Raw genomic sequence first — 20,873 nt, forward strand, 5'->3', positions numbered from 1 at the left:
GGGATGGCGAACCACGGCCAGTGGGGGCCGCGATCGGCCGAACCTGCCGCGTCAGCAGGTAAATAAACTGGCCCGGCCCGCTAGGGTGCTTACCCTGGCGAGCCGCGTGCCGAACGTTGCCGACCCCTGTTCTATGCTATGCCCCTCGGTCAGACATAATTTACTGCCCATATGTATATTTATTGATTTACAGTTCTAATTTATAGATATTTCAAATAGGAATTTGAAAGATCAAATTTCTCATTAACTATACAGTACATCTCAATATTAATGGTATCCACAACGAGAATAATAGGTCACTCATGTTAATTAAAAATTATGAATTAGGAATGTGATTCATAAAAATAAATTACTACAAGTTCTTTTTGAGAGATTTTTCCAATGAATAACCAAATGCTCCTTGGTAATATATTGCACTACATAGAGAGGTAGAGTTCCAAAAGGGAGAGGCACTTCCAACTCAGTCACAGAACATCTGTATCTTCCAGGTAAAATATAGGACAGATTATATGCCGTTGAGTTCTGCCTACACAGGGTCACTGTAGAAACTATGTTTCTTAGAATAGCCATGATTTTCCTTGGCATACAGCCCTTGAGGCTGCTCATATAGAGAGGGGAGCACCTGCTTGGCTGAGTCCTAACAATATATTTCCACCCTCCATCACTTTCTCACCCATACCCTAGGGTTGAATTTTAAAAAAATGTAAAATATATGGCTAAGGAGACTGACATGTTATGGCAAATTTTCAACAGGCCTGCTCAAACTGCATCTACAGGATTGGAAAAGTCATCTGTCTGAATAAGCAAAACAAATGCACTCAAATTTTGAGAGTGCAGTTTTAAAGAAACCTGCTAAAATCTGATAATAAGGAGCGTATTGTTGAAGAGGACCACTAGGATAGTTTTCAAGCATTCTTGATAATTTTCATTACTGTCTTTCTTTCTTTCTCTTTAAAAAAGAACTCCCCCTAAAACATTTGCTCTCCTTTCCCATCATCATCATTCTGCTTGATAGAGATGGTTTAATCTAGAAGCATTAGAGATCCTTCTCTGCTGTTTTAGAAGGGTTGCTTGTACATCACATATGATAGGAAGCAGTATGTGATGTATTTGTACATGAATTACTAGTTCAGAGCTTACAGTATGCTGTGGCATATGCAAAATGCTATGTTATTCATAACACATGCTCTATGCTGATGCTTTTTTGTCTCGTTTTACTGGTCACATTCCTAAACGCTGCTATATACTGTCCAATAGATTACAATGACCTCTCATTAAGAAAAATATTCCTAGGGGTTCTAGATCTTCCCAAAGAATTGTATCACTGGATAAAATGACTTCTTTTTCTTTCACAAAAATCATAAATGTCAAATATCACCAATTTAAAGTAACTCTTTAAAAAGGAATGCCTCATATGACCTCTTACTAAATGTTAAAACGGTAGCTTTGTTAGTGAGCACAGTACAAAAAAAGTTTCCAGAGGCATAAAGTTGGATGACGGTTATGAGGTTGCTCCCTTAACTCAATATTTTTGGACATCCTGAAATTACCATTATCTTGGGTTTTTGACTCTCCTATGCACATGCCTAGTTCACTCAATAGGTGGGGTAGGCTGAAGGCATGGCCCGAGTTTGTCCCAATCCCCTTTGGGGTACAATCTCAAGGACACATGGGGAGAGCATGCACTGTCCACTGAACCTCTTCAAACGTGCCCTGCATATAAGAACATAAGAATGGCCATACTGGGTCAGACCAAAGGTCCATCAAGCCCAATATTCTGTCCTCTGACAGTGGTCAATGGCAGGTGCCCCTAAGGGAATGAACAGACAGGTTATCACCAAGTGATCCATACCTTGTCACCCAATCCCAGCTTCTGGCAAACAGAGGCTATGGACACCATTCCTGCATATCCTGGCTAGTAGCCATTCATGGACCTATCTTCCATGAATTTATCTAGCTCCCTTTTGAACCCCGTTATAGTACTGGCCTTCACAACACCCTCTGGCAAGGAGTTCCAGAGGTTGACAGTGCGTTGCGTGAAAAAATACTTTCTTGTGTTTGTTTTAAACCTGCTACCTTTAAATTTCATTTGGTGGCCCCTTGTTCTTGTATTATAAGAAGAAGTAAATAACACTTCCTTATTTACTTTCTCTATAACACTCATGATTTTATAGACCTCTATCATATCCCCCCTTAGTTGCCTCTTTTCCAAGCTGAAAAGTCCCAGTCATATTAATCTCTCCTCATACGGAAGCTGTTCCATACCCCTAATCATTTTTGTTGCCCTTTTCTGAACCTTTTCCAACTCCAATATATATTTTTTGAGATGGGGCGACCACATCTGCATGCAGTATTCAAGGTGTGGGTGTACCCTGGATTTATACAGAGGCAATATGATATTTTTGGTCGTATTATCTATCCCTTTCTTAATGATTCCCAACATTCTGTTCGTTTTTTTGAATAACGCTGCACATTGAGTGGATGATTTCAGAGAACTACCCACAATGACTCCAAGATCTCTTACTTGAGTGGTAACAGCTAATTTAGACCCCATCCTTGTATATGTATAGTTAGGATTATGTTTTCCAAGGTGCATTACTTTGCATTTATCAACATTAAATTTCATCTGCCATTTTGTTGCCCAGTCACCCAGTTTTGTGAGATCCTTTTGTGGCTCTTTGCAGTCTGCCTGGGACTTAACTATCTTGAGTAGTTTTGTATCATCTGCAAATTTTGCCACCTCATTGTTTACCCCTTTTTCAGATCATTTATGAATATGTTAACTAGGACTGGGCCCAGTACAGATCCCTGGGGGACACCACTATTTACCTCTCTCCATTCTGAAAACGGACCATTTATTCCTACCCTTTGTTTCCTATCTTTTAACCAGTTACCAATCCATGAGAGAATCTTCCCTCTTATCCCATGACTGCTTATTTTGCTTAAGAGCCTTTGGTGAGGGACCTTGTCAAAGGCTTTCTGAAAATCTAAATACACTATATCCACTGGATCTCCTTTGTCTGCATGCTTGTTGACCCCCTCAAAGAATTCTAGTAGATTTGTGAGGCATGATTTCCCTTTACAAAAACCATGTTGACTATTTCCCAACAAATTATGTTCATCTGTGTGTCTGACAATTTTGTTCCTTATGATAGTTTCAACCAATTTGCCCAGTACCGAAGTGAGGCTTACTGGCCTGTTTGCCAGGGTCACCTCTGGAGCCCTTTTTAAAAACTGGCATCACTTTAGCTATCCTCCAGTCATTTGGTACAGAAGCTAATTTAAATTATAGGTTACAGATGACAGTTAGTAGTCCTACAATTTCACATTTGAGTTCCTTCAGAACTCTTGGGTGAATACCATCAGATCCTGGAGACTTATTACTGTTTAGTTTATCAATTTGTTCCAAAACCTCTTCGAATGACACCTCAATTTGGGACAGTTCCTCAGATCTGTCACCCAAAAAGACTGGCTCAGGTTTGGGAATCTCCCTCACATCCTCAACAGTGAAGACTGATGCAAAGAATTCAGTTAGTTTATCCGCAATGGCCTTATCATCTTTGAGTGCTCATTTAGCATCTCGATCGTTCAGTGGCCCCACTGGTTGTTTAGCAGGCTTTCTGCTTCTGATGTATTTAAAAATATATATTTATTACTTTTTGCTATAATCAAATGTTTCTTTTCATAACATCTCTAACTAGTGTTTGCCGAGTCTCCAATACTTCAAGAATTTTTTCTCCCTCTGGAAATCAAGTCCCTCTCTGACCATTCCCTAGTCAGCTTCTCTCCGTATATCCCTTACGTGACCTACTAATGTCCTAATGTTAGCGGTCATTGATATATCAGGGTGAGGTTACATTAAAATTTCCACAAAAGAGTGTTTGACTGGGAGTCCGCTGTGATGGAAATGTCACAGTATTTTTCTCCCAGGCAATCACCATTGCCTCAGAGGGGTGGGGGTTAGGGTATGCAGAGTTAGCGCTGGTTCTTACTCAGGTGTTGCCCCAGCCCCTTCCATCCACACCCAAAGCCTTCTCACCCAAGTTTGGTGGTGCTTTAAACCCAGGGCTACCTGGCCCAAATGGAGCTATAAGTTAGAGCTCAGGTACAGCTTTCACTCAGTCAAGTAACACTCACTTTGCAGTGAGGACTTAGGTTAAAAGACTCAAGTGCTGATCGTCCTAAAATGCCTCCCTACAATTCCTAAAGTGTTCCCAGAAGGATAGGCAAGTTCTTCCACAATTCACTGGGAAAGAACCATAGAGCAATTCATCTTATTGCAACACTAAGAACTATGGGATGTGCACCCAGAAGCCCTTGCAACATACACGGGTGAGTTTAGCATTAGTTAAGAAACAACAATGCAGGTACAACTTTGCTACGTGGCTGATCACACCTGGACTAAGCTAACTTGGGTGTTCTAACCCAGGTGCCAATCATCTGAGTTAAGTCTGCCCTTAGAGGTTCCTTTCCCTACTTTACTATCTCCAAGTGCAGCATTCCACATCTCATTTTGATTTCCGCCTCCCCAGACAAGTCAATGTGATTAGCCTTTGATTTTCTATCAATTGCTCTTGGCTATAGGTGTTAAGATTATGCCCTCATGGTGGATGTATCTTGCTTCTACTTTAGCTGGTCACAGAGAGATTATGGATTTACTGTTTTTTAAAAAACACACTTAGCATTTTTTCCTTCCCACAAAATACAATAATTGACAGACAGCAGGCCCTCTGTCCCAGAGTGACTGTGATTGTCCCTGGCATTTGTGCAGGGCAAGTGGGGTCTCCTAACACCCTTCTCTCCCCCACCCCCCACTCTTACTTGGGCACCAGCACAAGAGTCAGGACTATGCAGCCCATTGAATCTTAAGATCAACACTCTCTCCTTTCCTTTCAGGCAGACACCCCCTAATGTCAAAATTCATGTCTCATGCTTTGTACCTGAAGCAGAAGCATTTTACTTTCACCTACCTGTTACGAGGATAGATCAGATGAAAAGCAAGATAAACAAAGTGCACCTGAAATGTAGGTTAGTTTTTGACAACATTTATCTTGATTAGCTTCACTTGCATGCTGAATGTTTCTATTAACCTATGGTGCTTTGAAAACATGGACTTTATCCTTCCAAATTCTTAGTGTTTTATTTCAAATCAGGTAGGGGATAGTACACTGATGGTTGAGTCACTACTGGAAAAAAATCAATTAAAGCGCAGACAGTCAATTTTACCAAATTTGCATATTCCAGTACTACTGGAGTACAACATTGTTACTATGGTACCCACTGGTACAATGGTGCAAGGATTGTGACCAGTTTTCTAGCACTTTTGAAATGTATCACTTCACAACTATGGCATCATAGCCATTTAAAAGACGCCCCAAGTTTCAAAAATGACTTGTGATTTTGTCTGCCTTCTTTTTCGCTGTCCCACTGGGATACCTTAAAGGGTCTTGATTTTCTAAGAGTGGATGGATGCTCAGCAGGTTAACAATGGAGGCACTCAAAAACACTAGCAATTTTTGAAAATCTTGGCCAGAAACTTCTGATGATTAAATATGACTTTTTGCTTGTTGGCAGTTTATTTTTGTCTCCATCTCTGAAAAAAAAAAATCTCTAACCAAATAGTATTTTTTCTAAGAACATATCCACATCTTATAACAATGTAGAATTAACTAAGGAGGAAAAACAACAAATTTGAAAGTCTAGAAGGATTTTTCTAGGGACTTCCTTAGTTTTGTGATAAAGTTGTCAAGGCAAGAACCATCATGCCATTCTTAATGCTTTAAACTCTTAAATATCTAATTAAATTAGAATAAGCATGGTGCAATTGGAGAGCATATTAAAATATATTCATAAATTTGGTACCTCCTATGTGACAACAGAAATTAAGACAGATTAGAATACAATTGTGAAAAAAATGTGAGGGAGAAAAGTTGATCAACTGACTTCAGTAAATACTGCTGAAAGATCTGAGGGCAGAAAAGAACACACTCATGTAAGAGTACCAGACAGTTCCCAAGTGCTATGGAGGGTGAAGAGACAGTTTTCAGTAAATCCAGACTGATCACTTTTTACCCTCATCGAGTGGGGTATGTCAATCTGTAGGATTCAGGGCTCACTGTGCAATACAGAGTTTACCTGCTTGGGGAGCTTTTTCTTATGGCTCAGGCATCAAAACTATCTTGCTATGGGGCACACCTACAGAACACAGTACAACTCACCCTCCTGGGGATGGGACAGGCAGCCAGAGAACAAAAAATGGTAGCCTAGTGCAAAATGAATAAGCAAAGTTGCCCCACAGCTACAGGGACTCCTGAAGCTGGGGGGAAAGGAAGGGTCTGACCTTTGGCATAAATGGCACATTCCTTGTCTCCACTGTTGTGGAATTCCCTGGGCCCTGCATACTGAAGCCATACAACGACAAGGCAGGAGCATTTAGATGAAAGTAGCTGGGGCAAGAAGCAGCTCTGTAGCAGTTAATTTTCTATACTAAATGAAATAGAACCCTTTTTGTTATATTATTTTCATTTTATCAGCTCCCTTTCCTACTTTATTTTAATTACTGACTAGCATCCAGGTAACCAATTAGTACAGCATTAGCATCAGGAGAAATTCAGATGCCAATTTGTAAAAAGGCTGTTGACTGTTTCCTGCCTTATGTCAGAGAGGCTATTTAAAGAGAGAGAGAGATAAGCACTTGCATTTCCTACAGTGTCACAAGAAGCGAGATTAAAAAGTGCACCTGGGTGCCACAAGCCCTTTACCTCTAGGGCTTCCTGAAAATGAACACCTAGGGCATTCAGTGCTATTAATAGTCAGAGCAAACCATATAAAATATAAATATTTAACCCTAAATATAAAAATATCTGCTGACTTCTTCAAAAAGGAAGCAAAGGGGGAAAATTGCCCATGTGCTTAAAATTATTACATTTTTCCATCCCAAAATGCAGACTGTATTTTATATGAATAATTGCCACTTTCAAGATCATTGGTCTGTCTCAGGTTGCTGGTGAATAAATCCAATACGTCACTCTTTGTTATGAAGACTCTAGCTGTCAGAGTTTTGTTTTGTTTTTTAAGAGGAGAAATTCAGTATGATTCTTGCCTGAGCTTCAATGGGACTGCTCGTGTGCTTAAAGTTAAGCACAGCTTTAAGTGCTTTGTTGGACCAAGGCCCAAAGCACTAAGAAATGTATTTTAGAGAACAACTGGTGAAGGAGGATGAGCTGGATTAATCTTTTCCCCATTTCTAACATCTAACGTTTTTTTAAAATAAGATCATGCCAAAGGCCCTGACTTATCAAGGTACTTAACCATATGCCCAACAATAAGCATTCAAGTAGTCCCACTGCCTACTCATGTGCTTAAATACCCCGATGAATCAGTGCCAAAGGATGGACAAGGGGATAGGTAACAAATGTATTTACAATTTTTGAGGGCATTCATGTTTTGAATAAAAAGAACACTATAGCTTATTTGGACAACTTGTTTTCAGAATTCTGTACTATGTTCTGTACCTGCAAAACCAGCATCACCCCAACTTTTCTCTGATTCCCACCTCATACACCAGAAATGGAAATTGCTTCCTATCATTGAAAAACAGGGATAACAGATCATTATTGAAATCCAGGCTACTTAACAGTCCTGCTAATTTCTTTTTTCACACCAGAGAGAGTTTGGCTGTTGTACTGTAGCTCTATCTCTGCTTAAACCTATCAAGCTGATAGTTGCTCTAATTTAACTCCATTACTCTTTTGTCTTGACAACAAGACTGTAGTCATTTCCCAAAGTAAAAAGCAACCTCTTTTCTTCCTCTTTGAGGTGTATTTCAAACAATTTTCTTTCTTCTTAATGAGATTGATCCATATGTTTGCTGTTGCATATTGTGTTCAGTTAATGGGAAGATTTTCAAACACTATGAAAAAGCTTCTTTCATTTTTCCCTCTTTCAGCTTTGTGTTCTTTTGAATAGCTGCTTTAACTATTGCATTAGATACAATGTTCTGAATCCAACATGTTTTATTTCTGAACAGTGCTTTTCCTCCAGCCCCATGAACCCAATTTACCCATGCCAGTCAGTTCAATATGCCCGTATCGCTTTTCCCCTCATTTCTCCAGTCCTCATTTTGTCTACATCAAATTATAAGAGATTAAGGTTTTTTTTAAAGCTGTTTTGATCAGGCATCCTGCGGTGAAACATCATACGTTAACTGGTGTATTGGAACTGCCACTGAGGTACCATTAGGCAACAATTATAGGACTTTTAAACTTTTGTTGTTACTGTTTCCCATTAAGTCAACTCATGGTCATTATTTGAAGGAAGAAAACGCATTCACTCTGTTCTTTTTAGTGGTAAATGAATTGTGTGCTTTCTGACTATGAACCAATGAAAAGCTTAAGAACAAAATCACGTCTTAATTGACAAAATAGATTTCTTAAACACCAAGAGTATATCTAATAATATGATACCAAAGAAACAATAGGCAGAATGCAGAAACTGCTGCAACTACACACTTAATTAATATTAAGACAATGATAAAAATCACTGAACTTTGTTGGGACATTATCCTGAAATTTGTGCCAAGGCTTTGTGGTATTCATTGCTCTATTTCATTATGGATTGATTTGAACACCCTTCAATGGCAGGTTACAATAAGAGGAGTCATAGGTTTCAGCTTTAGTACTTCAAAGGGCTGGTTTCCCTGTGTCTTGAACCTTGGACAGTCATTGACATCTATGCAAAGTGGGTGTAACATCCTCTAACACTTTGCACATGTGTAATTAGGCAGAGAACAGGCCCCCTGTTATTGACTCTCTTGGTTTGCTCTCCAAAATTTAGTAAAGCATAACACTTTTGGTGCCACAAAAATCAGGAGAGGCAAAGGCACATTTAAAACTAAATTTGTGTCCCCGACTGGAGGCCAGCCAGCCACAGACCAGTCCTCAGCATAAAGTAGGGTAGCCTGATGGCTGCTCTACCTTATGCCTAGAGTCCTATGGCTCCAAGAGATTGTTCTGGCAGCCAGGAATCACCATGTTGTAAGCATACTCAGCGAACCCCCTTTCCCTATGACACACAACTGTATGCCAGGGTTCAGAAGTGGGAATGGCCTAGGAGATGCTACGTTGGCCCCTTCGTCACTAGAGTTTTGTCTATCTATGGGAAATCCTCCAGTAAAAATATAAACTGGCTTGGTAAGGGGGTTAAGGTTGTTTTCTATCCCCAGAGAAGAGCAAAGCAACCTTGGCAGACCAGAAAATGTTGCCAAGAGTATTTTTCAATTACATATTACTGACTCTCTTCAGCAATATACGTGTCAGGATATAGAAGCCCACACAGATCTATTCCTGTGGTTTTACATGGGAGGATGCATGATAGAGCCTGACTATTTTGGTTTATAATTATGGATACATAACTGACCCAATAATTTAGACCCAATGCAGTTTTGCTATAAGTGTAGAAAACTCACTCAACATTTAGCAGTGTCCTGATCTTTTATGTACCATTGTTATCTTCCATATCTAGTAACCTATACTCCCTACAACTCTTATCTCTTCCTCAGGCATTTGCCTTCTGCAGCCTGATGGCAACACAACTCACTGGGAGAGGACATCCCTGTCCAGGCCCCTTGGCCGAGACTGAATGGGATTTTAGGTTTCACGAGCTCCTTATCCTTCAGCACCTCTCGTTAGAGGTTATAGAGAACTCTCTTCCCTTTGGGGATGTCTGTGTGTAATTACCAAGACAGCTATAATCTTAATAAAACAAAATTTAGTAAAAATAGAAAGAATGAAATTAAAACAAAAGACACAGGTTGCTTAATGTATTTAATGTATCTATGCTTTACCATAAACTAAACTAAATTAGGCATTCTCAACTTAAGTGAAAGCAATACCCTCTCTGACCCCTCTGGTCAGATTGGCAGCCTTCCTTGCTGTCCAAATACCAACTCCTCTTAGCTGTCCCCAGACCCTATTTATCAAGTCCATGCATGTGGTCAGCTTGCATGCCCACGCATACCTCCCCTGACCTAGGGCAGCCATTCCTGCTTTTCAAAGCACTTTTCTCCAGTTACCTACTAATACATTAGGGGGCTGGCAAGATACTTTCGTTCTCTACTTTCTAGAAGATCGCCCACTGAGTAAGAGAAGATGCTTAACAATAATTAATGGCTGCCTTTTTATTGCTAACAATATGGCTCAGATTCTGCCTTTCACAGAGCACCTTGGTTGGATGTATCTAGTTTTGGTTAGGTCTCTCGTTAAACCCCTGTAATCAATTTTTCTTTTTCCAAGAAATGAGTTATGGGCAGACCCTTAGACCCTCCACTGTTATGCTGAAGTCCACTATCCAAGCTGAAAAGGTAAATATCCCTAAGTAATTGCCATCATGTCTTGATTTATTGCATTGGGTTTTGTTCACCTAGCGTGACTGTGTAAATGAAAAGATACAATAATGAAAATGTAAAGGAAAAGACATGTGGAATATCATAACCGATTCACAGAGCTTCTAGGCAAAAAGCTAGGAAATTAAATTGTGAAGAACATTTGTAAAACAGAGAGTCAAGTATTCTTTTGGTTTGTGTATGCAACTGACAAACATGCACATCCACTACTGACATATCACTAATCAAAAAATCTAAACCTTTCTGCTTTTATTCATTGTGATAGTATATTCTATTTCAGTAGCGTCCATAAAAGAAACTTACACTGATATTAAAACTCCACTAACATCAAATGACAGGTTTTTTTCAGCATCTGATGAAAACAGGATAGACACAGACATAAAATGTTGTTAGTTATATGTTGTTGGTGGACTGAAAAATACAAAGTTAAAAATATAAAATAAATACTTTTGTTACATTCACTTACTAACATCTCAGTTATGGAACCAGAACTCAAAAAGATGAGGAAACTTGTTAACTGGAGTGAAAGACAGTTTTATGTGAAATCTAGTAGCACAGCATGTTGTCCACCTCAGATTGAAACTCAAGGAAGAGAGGCTTTAGCTGCTGCGACAATTGTGTTTTATCCTCTAGGTTTGCGGAAAGATTGCTGTTGCTGACTTTCCAAAATGTGTATGCTGCAGATCCACTAAATGCATGCAGTGTGAAGGAGGGGCAGCCAGTTGAGTCAGAGGCACTTGGGGAGGCACAGCTCCAGTTTTATATTTATGGTTTATTTATTGTAGAATAATTTATATTATTTTAATCTCTAGTTTGTTTATTGTCGAATAAGTTATATGATTTTAATCTCTAGTTCCCCTGTAGGGCTGCCACAGAACATTATGATGAAAAGATGAAGAGGTTATTATTAGCTTCCTTAGGTGAGATCCTGAACCGCCTCTTCCCCCTCCCCCCCGCCCCCGCCACTGTGGCTCCTTAATGCCAGGTAAAATTATGACCACTGACTACCACCACTCTTGAAGTTGTGCAGTTAGGAAATACAATTTATGGCTCTCAGCAGGAAGTCTGGAGTGACATCCAGGACTTCTTGAGAGACAATTTACAATAGTACAATCTTTGGAATATATAGCTACATCTTGGTCTCGATCCTGCTAGCACTTACACAGTGCTCATCTTTAAGCATGTGAATAGTCTCATAGAAGCCACTGGGGATTATTCATGTGCCCAAAATTAAGCCTATGTATACATCTTCCAGGACGGGGGTTACAAAGCCCAGATTAGACAGAGCTTTTAAAAGCAATTTGATTTAGAAAAGTAAACAGACATAGTAGTAAAATGATAAAATAAATAGAAGAAAAATGGCCATTTTACAGGCTCAGTAAGAATCTTAAAACACTAGATGTCTTTCTAAAAAATGTGCCCATACTCAAGCACAAAATATGGACTTGAAGGAATTACTGGGTGAAATCCTGTGGCTTGTGTTATGTAGGAGGACAAACTAGTTGATCAGAATGGTCCCTTCTGGCCTTACAGTCTATGAATCTATGAAAACTCAGAACAGTCTCCTGCAAACTGACAGTCTCCTGCAAGCTAAAGTCTGAAATGTCATTTTCCGGTAAATTGTGTAACATTAGTATTCTTGGTTTGGATGAGATTTTTTTTGATTCACCTTCCTAAAGCTCAATTCTGTGTGATGCTGGCATGTAAGCACATCTGTGGTACATTCTGCAGCACTGTGGGTGTCTTCTGCCCTACTGGACATATCTGGAATATCCAGCAGCAATTCCATGGTTAAGTGGCAGCCAGGGGACTGTATTTGGGATTCCTGAACTGGATTTAAAGTTCCACCGGAAACCGAGAGCTCACTGTCTATGCTTCTGACAAGAATATTATGATCTGAGGAAACATGTTTTCCAAAGCACACATCAATGACAGTTGTTGCTGAGTACTTCGGCCCAGTATGAAGGAAGTTCCTTCTATGCCATGGGAACAGGAAAGAGGTGGGAACAGGAAGAATTTTATTTTTATTTTTACTTGACTCTGTTTTACAAATGTTATTCACAATTTAAATTTCCTATCTTTTTGCCAAGGAAGGTCTGTGAATCAGTTAAGATATTCCACCTGGCTCTTCCTCTACATTTTCATTATTGTATCTTTTCATTTACACAGTCATGCTAGGTCCACATAACCCAATGCAATAAAATTATTCCACCCTTTGTTTAAAAACTTGAAATGCTGTAGGTGAAACTAACCAAAATGTTTACTAACTTTTTGCATTTAATATAGTGTCAATCTATCAAACATACAAACAGTGAGTATTCCTTAACTCTGTATTGCTAATAAAACGTATACAACATGCACTAATATTTTGGGGGCTCTAAAATATATGCTCAACTGTAACCTTGAGAAAACAGATTTCAGCATAACAACAATCAAGTGACTCCATTGCCGGTGCGCCACATTTTACAGTAAATGTCACTGTTTGCCAGATTTGGCACATCCATAACATGTTTGTAAATCACAAAAATTGTTTCAAAGCTCCCCCGTTCAATGATGGAATCACATTTTCTTGGAAACTCCAAGCATGTCATCTATCTCTGTCAGAAAGTCATCAGTGAACAATAAAGTAAAGTGTCACCACATGTCATTAATGAGAAATCCTCTAGTCTTCCTGACTCTCCCAGTCAAGACATAAAGCAGTAGCAGAAATAGACACATCAAATGAAAAATAATGTGAAATAGGTATTAAAGAAATTGTTGACATTCTAGCATAAAAACACCTGGAAAATTGAAATTTAAAAATAAAGAGCTGTCTCTTCTATATTTTTAAGTGCTCTTGGGAGCTGCTGTATATTCTGAGATATTTTGTTTGCCTTTGATACCTGTTCTTAGAAGTATTTACTGGAATCTAAATGCAAATCTTGCATTTATCCAGAATGATGTAAAAGTTTGAATAATGGGTAACACTCACAAGAGATAATGATATATTTTTTTCAGGACAGAAATGTTTTTCTGTCTGGAAAAAAAAGTTAACGAAGCACAATAATACTGGCAAAGTAATTTATCACATTACTGATTACAATATGTGCCATTTCCTAGACAACAGGAAAATGTATGGATCCATGCATTACTCCATCCTCTATTACCTACATTGCACGGCAAAGTAAATGTATCAAGATCTTATTAATGGCCAGAGCAAAATATAAGGAGGAGTGGGTACTTGTTTTGTGACCCATGAAAACTGGGGTCTGCAGCTTTTTAGTTAAAGTCATACATAACCTTGAGGGAAATATGATAAAACTTGCATCTACTGCATGAAACCTGCATTCATTTGGAAAAAGTTCATCTGAGGCCAGATCCAACTAAAACCTTAAACAGCAACCTCCTTTAATTCTGCTAAAATCCTCTCAGCATCAAGAATATATAATGTCTTAAATCTGGCGCACAATGCTCAATAATTATGACCATTAATGACTGAATGCCCATGAAGAAAGTTCGCACATGGGATCAAATCAACAGTTTGATCACTAAAAACAAAGGTAAGCAGAACTTTTCCTAATTAACTACAAGGTTTTAGCCAGTAATTCCAATTCAAGGGTTGGTTTATATAGTGTCCATCATGCAAAAAAAGATCAGATCAACAGTGGTAACATCAGAAGTGTACACAAGCTATAAAATATGCTGTGGATTAGATAGACAGATATTACAGAGACAAGGTGGGTGAGAATATCTTATTGGACCAACTTCTGTTGGAAAAAGAGACAAGCTTTTGAGCTACACAGAGTTCTTTTGCAGATAGAAAGACAGACAGAGAGCATCAAAGGAGCCATATGTCTGTACAAATGTGAAAAAATACTGAATGGACAATAGGTTCTGCCTTAGATTTATTAGTTATGACATCAAAAAATCTCTTGACTGGCCAACGGCTCATTCAACATAGGACCTGAGGCACAATTGGGATCTTAGTATTCTGTTAAAAATAACTCACACTGTTGGAGGTTATCAAGATGCTGACTAGCATAAAACTTCTGATAACAGTAAAAATTTAGTATCTACAGAATAAATCATCTTCCCAGTCTAGAACTGCAGGGATGAAATTAGGAAATTGCTATTTTTGATTAAGCAAGTATGAAGTCTTCTCATTTTAGGGCATAAACAGCATACAGCATGATATGCATATTTTAATGAGACACTTACTTTTTTGTTTAAAACATTAATGATTACAGTTTCCATGACTTAAAAAAAGTTCTACAACTTCTCTTTCAAAGAGGTCTCCAACTGTCAAGTTTTGGCTTTGAGAGCTAATAAACTTGACTCTGAGTTTTTTCCATCCTTTTAAGCATATCTCTGAGAAATTATGTCTACCTTAATAATGCTTGGAAACCACTCAAAAGAGTGCTGGCTAAAATGTAAAGCTAATATTAGTTTCTAGAGCCAATCTGCTAGGTATGCAAGTGATCCACAAAATTGGCACTTATCCCAATGAAAGAAAAAAAATTGTCCTGCAACATATCACCCTCTCCTATGGGAAAAAGCTTCAGATGCTAGAAACAGGGTCTACCCAACCTGAATGCTGCTGAATGGACTGTGACTTTTCCTCAAGGAGCCTACAGATTCCAAGGGTTTCAAAGAAGTTCAGGACAATCTGTACAGAGGTTCTGTTCCTTTACACAGATTGCAGGGGTTCTCAGATTGGGGATCGCAAGGTTATTACATGGGGTGTCGCGAGCTGTCAGCCTCCACCCCAGCCTCCAGTATTTATAATAGTGTTAAATATTTAAAAAGTGTTTTAATTTATAAGGCGGGGTCATACTCATAGGCTTGCTGTGTGAAAGGGGTCACCAATACAAAAGTTTGAGAACCACTGTAGGGTCCTCTGCCCTCCCTGAGACTACGTGACAGCGTGGCTCCATTGGAGATATATAACCAGGACTTCCTTTAGTCACTCCTGCCTTTGGGACCTACCCCCATGCTTCCTTGCATGAAGGGGATCACAGAACAGTTAATACAGGATCAGATTGCATCTGCTTTCTGCCAGCTTTTTCTGCCAGTCTGTGATGGCATCTTTGGATCTCCAACCTCAAAATAGGGCTGTGGCAAGCAGGGATGGTCCTACAGAAGTATCTGAACTGCTCCCTCAATGTAGGATAAGGCATTTCCATGCAAAAGGGACCCCTCCACACTTAAAATACTAGGGAAGCAATTACCTCTTTGTAGGTAGTAAATAGGAATGAGGAATTTGAAAAAAGGTAACTAAAGAAGAATGAACACTCCTACTATCAACTGTAAAAACATTCAGTCCTGTGCATTAAGCATTTTGAGTAAAAAACACACTATGCTCTATCCCTCACATCATCTTTAGCAAGGGGGTTACTCCCTAGCCTCTGAGTCAGAAAATAATTGTGTCAAATAATGGTGTAATTATAGCACAAGACAATAAAGGATGTTATTTAGACCCTTGTGGGATGCTTAAGCTTGCTCATCAATACATTTCTGAGTGACAGCTGAGTTTCTTAAATATACAAGCGGTGGCATGTAAAATCTGTGGACAGTTTGCCCATTCTGTCAAAGACAGATAAATCCTGACCCAGCAGCAGGACAAAACAACTTGCTAAAACATGAGCTGAGGCAGATAGTTCAGACTCATGGGAGCTAAATATTATACGCTTCAGAGGCTCCTAGAATAACAAAAAAGCTACATATAAACTATGTTGGGAAGCATACACAGCAAAGGCAGATGTTGTCCTCAAGACAAGTCCACTCACTAAAAATTTACTGCTAAATACACCTTGCTTCCACATTGAGCAAAAAGCAACAACAAGAGCAGTGAATGTACTGCAGAAGTAAAAACCATAGTTGTTCTGTGGGAGTAATAGATGAACTGCTTTAAAATTGATATAGTTGTGTTAGCCTTTGATTAGTTTTCACCCCAATCTTATAATTGTTGGGTACCTTAATTGGCTGATTAGAGTCCAATGCTCAGGGTATATTGGATTCCTTTTAAATAAATACCCCAGTTTGTTGAGAAGAACATTATGTTGAAACAGATGCTTCAGTATATTTAATGCTTAGTTTACACATCTGCATTTTATATTGTGTATATTTACTTTAGATTAATTATATCTTCTGCTACTTAACATGGTCACCCAGGAAATCGGGACTGATGCTTTCGTCCAGATTTATTGTCTTGGTCTTCACTTGCATCTGCATTTTAGAAGAACAAAAACCTCTTCATATGCTAACACTCATAGATTCCAAGACTAAAAGGGACCATGGTGACCATCTAGTCTGACCTCCTGTATAACACAGTCCATGGAATTCCCCCAAAATAATTCCTAGAGCATACTTAAAAAAAAAAAACTCATTTAAAAATTGTCACTGTGAGAATCACTGCAATCCTGGGAAAATTGTTCCAATGGTTTATTACTCTCATCATTAAAAATGTATGCCTTATTTCCTGTCAGACTTTGTCTAGTTTCAACTTCCAGCCACTGGATAACGTTATACCTTTTGCTGCTAGACTGAAGAGCCCATTCTTAAATATCTGTTCCCCATGTAGACACTTATAGCCTGTAATCAAGTCACCCCTTAACTTTGTGTGTGTGTGTGTGTGTGCAGCTAAACAGATTGAGCTCTTTGAGTTTCTCATTATAAGGCATATTTTCTAATCCTTTAATCAGTCTCAGGGCTGTCCTCTCAACCCTCTTCAATTTATCATCATCCTTCTTGTATTGCAGGCGCCAGAACTGGATACAGTATATTTCTAGTGCCAAATACAGAGGTTAAAAACCTCTCTACTCCAATTTGAGATACCCCTCTTTATACATCCCAGGATTACATTCGCTCTTTTGGCCACAGCATCACACTGGGAACTCACACTCCTCTGATTATCCAACCACGACCCCCAATTCTTTTTCAGAGTCACTGCTTCCCAGGATAAAATCCCTTATCCGGTAAGTATAGCCTACATTCTTTGTTCCTAGATGTATACATTTACATTTAGCCATATTAAAGTGCATATTGTTGGCTTACATGCAGTTTACCAAGTAATTCAGATTGCTCTGAATTAGTGACCTGTCCTCTTCATCATTTATCACTCCCCCTTGAGCCCTTTAATAGCCTAACACACACCCGCATATGCAAGCATTAACATTCACAATGGCAAAATACATGGAAGCCCATGGGTTTTGTGGGTGCAAATGTTAATTATTTTGTATATGCACATTTTAGGGTGTATGCAACTGTTATACTTTTTTGCAGGTGTCTGCGTCTACCAAGAGCAAGTCAATTTTGAATGTACACAAGTGAAGACTGTGTAAAGGCATGTGTAGTAGCTTAAACTGTTTTTTTTTTTTTTTTACTTCTGCTTCAATTAATTCTTGTGACAAAGAGCTTGCACTTTTTTGGGTATTAGGCTGATAAAGTTTACCACATTTTCATGGTACCAATAAGCGTCCTTCTGTAATAGGCATTTATACTGAACAATCTCTAACAGGAGTTATAACAGAGTTCAATACAGTGAATTTTGTTCCCCAGCCTCAAACACAGAAGCAGATCAGGAAAATCTCTTTTCTTTTGTTTATACATCGCCAACAAGAAACCTTGTGAAAAGGATTCCTTTCCCCAATACTCCCGCAAATGCATTGATCTTCATAAGAAAAGGGACTAAAGGCACTTATTATCAAATTCATATAATTGTGGAACCCTACAATTACACATCTCAAATGACACGAAACATCAATGTTCTCTTTCAATTTTCAAGTCCAGTGATTCAGTATCTATATGTCATAATATGAAAAGCCAGAAATTCACTCATAATAGTATCCTTGATATTAATTGTGATTAACGGTTTTCTTCAGGCCTATTCAGTCTGCCAGGTATGCCAAATCATGCAGGATATCAAAAACTTCCCCCTTTTCAACAAAGAACTATTCAGACAATACAAGATATTTCAAGAGTATATTTCTATAGTATTCTTCAATTAGGATGGCACAAATGTTAATGTTATAAATAAGTCAAGTACCATCTTTGACTCCTCTCTCCTTTACTGATCATATTCAAGCTGTGGCTAAATCCTGTTCTTTCTTCCTTTGTAGCCTATCCAAAATCCTTCCCATCTATTCCATCCTTAGTGCCAAACCCTTTGGTCCATCCCTCAATTATCTCCAGCCCAGACTATTGTAACATCCTTCTCTCTAGCCACCTAACTAACTTCCCTCCAGTCTATCTAAAATGTAACTGACAAACTCATCTTCCTTGCTATGAAAAGGCTGAGTCCCCATCCTGTTCGCAACAGATCATACACACCCTGTGTCAGTATCCAAACTCACCCCTTTCCTAGTTTTTATTATTATTGTTGCTGTTTTTATATTATGGTAGAACCCACAGTTCTGAATCAACCTCAGGTCCCCATTGTGCTAAGCGCTGTATAAATACACAGGATGCCATCCTGACCCTCACAAATTCCAATCTAATTGGCTTTACTGGCAATTCAAAGAGAACAGCACATCAAAAAAATTCCTCCCATGAGCTGGCCATCTCTAGAGTTGCCCTCCATGAGCTCCCATATCCCTGCTCCATACTTCTGTCTCCCAGGGAGGCTGCTCCTACTTCCTTTATATCACTGGAGGAGCTAACAAGCTAAACTTGCCACAATAAATCATCAAAACTTCAGAAGCTTTTGTTCTAACAACTGCTACAGGGTCGGTTAGACTCGTTCATCACTATGGCCTTTAACTTCCCTTACAAGCCCACCTCCTTCTGGATCACTTTCAAGCTCCTTGCCCTTGCTTCCAAGGCTCTGCACAGCTCTGCCCTGCCTACATCTGATTCCTGGTCTCCCACCATTCACCTGTTCAGTCCCTGTATTCCAACACTTCTGCATCACTCGCCATACCCTTTGTTCCCGTCTCCTAAGCTGACACCTACATCTGGAAAGTCCTCTCTGATCCTGCATGACACACAAACTCCCTCCCACTCTTCATATCCCTGCTCAAAATCCAACTTTCCCCATAACCGCTCAAACAACTACCATCTAATTAATTCTCTTTAAACAATAAAAATAATTTACAAATGTAATTATATAAAAAATAAGCCCCTAGGGACAAATGATGTGTACTGTGACAACTTTGTTTGCCTATCCCTCTCTCTAGTCCCCTTGACTGTTATCTCTCCCAAAGTTCTCTCTTCTGGTGATCCACTCAGATTGTATGAGTTTTGAGGCAGGCACCATACATTTACTATCTATGCAATGCACCACCCAAGACAATCACACTAGTTACAAATATTAAATAATAAATTGTAATCTGTTACAGATTCTGTGCAAAACTGCTCAGAAAGTAGATATGACTGTGGTTCTTTTAATGAACATAAATTATTTAGGCTGTCCACCAAAACAGATTCAACTTTATAGGAAACCTGTAGTGAATGACTTTTCATAGGTATTTCATGCTCCAAGCCTAGGCTTCTTGTTACAGTATCCTTGAGCTGACAACCATATATTTGTCCCTCTTCTTTTTCTCTTATTATTTTACTGACCATTGTAGTTGACTTAGTATATGACCATTAATTTAACTGTGCTGTGTATCCTATCCTTCCAACAACAAAACCATATTTTAGGAGACCAAAAGACTGCAGAAACTGAAGAGATGCCTCTCAGCAATTTCAGTTCCATAGACTTCAAACAGAAGAGCAGCATATCAATTTTTCTCTACCTCTGATATTTTGAAACAAAATTGGTTCCACCCTTGGTTAAATTCTGGCCTTGCACCGCTTGATTTTCTCTCCCTACCTTTTTACATAGCTATGTAATTTAGTCAAATGATAGTTTAAGTACTATTATTCTAAATGATCTCTCTTTAATTGGCATTTGCAGTATTCAGGCTGTCTCAATTACATTAGACTTCAAAGGCCATTTTACTTGTCTATCTTTTAATAATGTGGCAAGTTTACCAGGTTTTACTCATTAAGGGCTAGAATGTGGCACTGGGGTAAGTAGCTCATAGTAAGGGGAAGTGTGAAGCTGCACTGGTGCAGCAAGAACACCAGGGGGCATAAGACAACTTCTGGAGCTCCAGAATGTGAGGCAGTGCATGCCTATAGCACAGTGGGGCTCAAACTTTTTTACTGGTGACCCCTTTCACACAGCAGGCCTTTGAGTGCTACCCCTCTAATAAATTAATCACACTTTTTAATATATTTAACACCATTATAAATGCTGGAGTCAAGCGGGGTTTGGGGTGGAGGTTGACAGCTCACAACCCCCCATGTAATAACCTCACGACCCCCTGAGGGGTCCCGACCCCCAGTTTGAGAACCCCTGCTACAGCATCCTTTTGTACTGGGCAGCTTACCTCCCCAATACAGACAGACAGCTCTGCTTGCTGTATGCAAGGGGATGGATCCCCGGACCTATGTTCTCTAGGGCTCTGGCCACACTCAGGCAAGTAGGAAGGGAGAAATACTTGATCTC

At 39.1% G+C, this 20,873-nt stretch overlaps 1 protein-coding gene across 12 annotated transcripts in view; it reads right to left on the minus strand.

The window, feature by feature from the left end:
• The window catches only part of TENM2 (teneurin transmembrane protein 2), an 812,220-nt gene that overhangs the window by 431,908 nt on the left and 359,439 nt on the right, over positions 1 to 20,873 (minus strand). For 3 of the 12 annotated variants that reach the window (XM_065409749.1, XM_065409751.1, XM_065409750.1), the window contains exon 2: positions 20,147 to 20,164. The exons of the other annotated variants lie outside the window; for them this stretch is intronic. In XM_065409749.1, coding sequence (XP_065265821.1) covers positions 20,147 to 20,164 — 18 coding nt within the window. The remainder of the gene's footprint in view (positions 1 to 20,146; positions 20,165 to 20,873) is intronic. 12 annotated transcript variants of the gene reach the window in all.

This window comes from Emys orbicularis, chromosome 8 (genome assembly GCF_028017835.1).
Source record: "Emys orbicularis isolate rEmyOrb1 chromosome 8, rEmyOrb1.hap1, whole genome shotgun sequence".
NCBI classification, from domain to species: Eukaryota; Metazoa; Chordata; order Testudines; family Emydidae; genus Emys; species Emys orbicularis.